Raw genomic sequence first — 2,500 nt, forward strand, 5'->3', positions numbered from 1 at the left:
TTTACTTTTACAGAATGACTGATGTCACATATACAAAATAAGATATAGTGTCTTTTAAAGCATTGCAGGTAAATAAGGTCCTTGGTAGACTAAAAGGCAACACTTTTAAATACTGGATCCTTAATATTTTAGAGACACTGATGGCAAAATTCAGGCCATGACTATCAAATTGAATTGATAGGATTATTTATATTATTATTTTGGAATAGATGTATTCTCATGTATAATCATTTCCATTCAACAAATTAAAGGTTTAAAAAAAAAAAAAAGAAACAGTCATATATCAGGCTCTCTGTTTACTGTATATCAGGCTCAGTTACATATATTTATTTCAGGCTCTTTTACCCACATAGTTGGGGTTTTTTTTATATCATAGCAATTATAATGCTGAAATGATGTATTCTGATGTAAAATGATATCATTATTATACAGCGTCATTTTCAAATTAATCTCCCCAGTTCACTGGTTCAAGAAGGAAATTATATTAAGGCGATCTGCAGATGAAAAACAGAATCACTTTAATTTGCAGAGTATAAGGAGTTTGACCTGGTTCATTGGTGGCGATATATATAACAAGAAAGTTATTCAGTGGACTGACTGACTGTGTTTGATCATATGAAACCATTTTGTCATTAAAGTCAGTCACGTTCAGCCTGATGTCTCTGCAGAGCTGAAGCTGAGACAGTCTGTGTTTGAGTCCAAGGAGCCGGACGGCCAGGAGAACAACGAGATCTGCAGGTAACAAGTCACATTTTTTTTTTTTAAACATATATTTATTGATTTTATACATTTAACACATTGTACATACATAACTGAACCTTCCCCCAAATCAAACATATGGCAGAATATAAATAATAATAATAAAATATCACTTAAAAATAATTGATTAGCAAATAATCAAGTTAAAAAGGACAAAGATTTACAATGAAAAGAAAAATTAACTAAGTAAATAAATAAAATGAAAAAGCTTCAAACAAGTCACATTTACTCTCTTTTTGGATTAGGTTAGATTAGTTTATATTAGTTTAGTTTAGTTTAGTTTAGACTAGTTCAGATTAGATTATTATGTTTTACATTCTGTTACATCATGTTACAGTATGATATGACATGTCATGGTATGTTATTATATGTATCGTATAGTATGTTGTAGTATGGCATGTTATATAGTATGTAATAATATGTTACAGTGTGTTATAGTACACAAGAAGTTACAAGAAGTTATAGTAAGTTATAGTATGTTAGATGTTATAATAAATTATAGTATGTTATGGTATGTTATAGTATACAGCAGTAAATTCTGGTATATTATGTTATAATATGTTATAGTATGCTATGGTATGCTATAGATTTTTATATTTTGTATGTACAGTATGTGTTACTCCTCAACATACAGATCATACAGAGTGAAGTGTATTTACAATAAACACATTAACTCATTAACGACAGGAGGAAAGGGGTTGAGGATCACCCAGAGTTAGAGAGACACAGGCTAAAAACACAGGCAAAATATAAAAATACTACAGAAATACTACAGACACAGTATGTTACAGGTCCTTGGTGCAGCTCCTGTGTGCTGCGGTCAAACCTCCTCAGACTGGTCTCTGTCTGTATTCACTCAGCAGTCTGTCTGTCTGTGGTCTGAACTCCTGCAGGTTGGGCTCCGGCCAGCAGGGGGCAGCGGAGCACAAACCCAGTCTGGAGGAAACCGTCGAGTCGCTGTTCAGACGACTGAGGGAGAAGAGACAGGCGCTGGGCCTGCCCGACAACATGAAGGTGTGTGTGTGTGTGTGTGTGTGTGTGTCTCTATGAATCAGTAATCCCTTAAAATCCCCTTACATTTACATTAATTCACCCCTTAATTCATCCAAAATCCCCCTAAATTGAGTTAAGGGAGTTATTAATGGAGGAGACGCCACCGAAACCTCCTTAAACTCCCCTTAATGTTTGACTCCTTACTTTCTAATTTAATGTAAAATTCAGGGAGACAGGAACTTTCCATTAATAACTCATTAATAACCTGTAAACCTGCACAAAAGGCATGAAAAATCCCTTAATTACTAATGTCTCTGAGAATCAACCCATGAATAAATCCCTTATAAACCCACGATAATAACTGTATTTTATTAAAGTTGTATTATTTTTAATGGATAATTAATGTTTATTTAATGAGGAATTAAGAACATTTCAGGGATAAAATTAAGGGGTTTGGTTTCGTAGCGGTGTGGGTGTGTGTGTGTGTGTGTGTGTGTGTCTCTATGAACCAGTAATCCCTTAAAATCCCCTTACATTTACATTAATCCACCCCTTAATTCATGCAAAATCCCCCTAAATTGAGTTAAGAGAGTTATTAATGGAGGAGACGCCACCGAAACCTCCTTAAACTCCACTTAATGTTTGACTGCTTACTTTCTAATTTAATGTAAAATTCAGGGAGACAGGAACTTTCCATTAATAACTCATTAATAACCTGTGAACCTGCACAAATGGCATGAAAAATCCC

At 34.1% G+C, this 2,500-nt stretch overlaps 1 protein-coding gene across 1 annotated transcript in view; it reads left to right on the top strand.

The window, feature by feature from the left end:
* Nucleotides 1–638: 638 nt before the first annotated feature.
* LOC139662269 (protein FAM13A-like) overlaps nt 639–2,500 on the top strand; it is a gene marked incomplete at its 5' end in the record, with an annotated part of 8,216 nt that continues 6,354 nt past the window's right edge. Inside the window, 2 exons of the mRNA XM_071540910.1 lie at nt 639–738; nt 1,653–1,773. Of these exons, the coding sequence (XP_071397011.1) occupies nt 639–738; nt 1,653–1,773 (221 nt within the window). The remainder of the gene's footprint in view (nt 739–1,652; nt 1,774–2,500) is intronic.

This window comes from Centroberyx affinis, unplaced genomic scaffold (assembly GCF_046629955.1).
Source record: "Centroberyx affinis isolate AG114_WGS23_722 - 3 ecotype Tasmania unplaced genomic scaffold, CSIRO-AGI_Caff_v1 ptg003744l_1, whole genome shotgun sequence".
NCBI lineage: Eukaryota > Metazoa > Chordata > Actinopteri > Beryciformes > Berycidae > Centroberyx > Centroberyx affinis.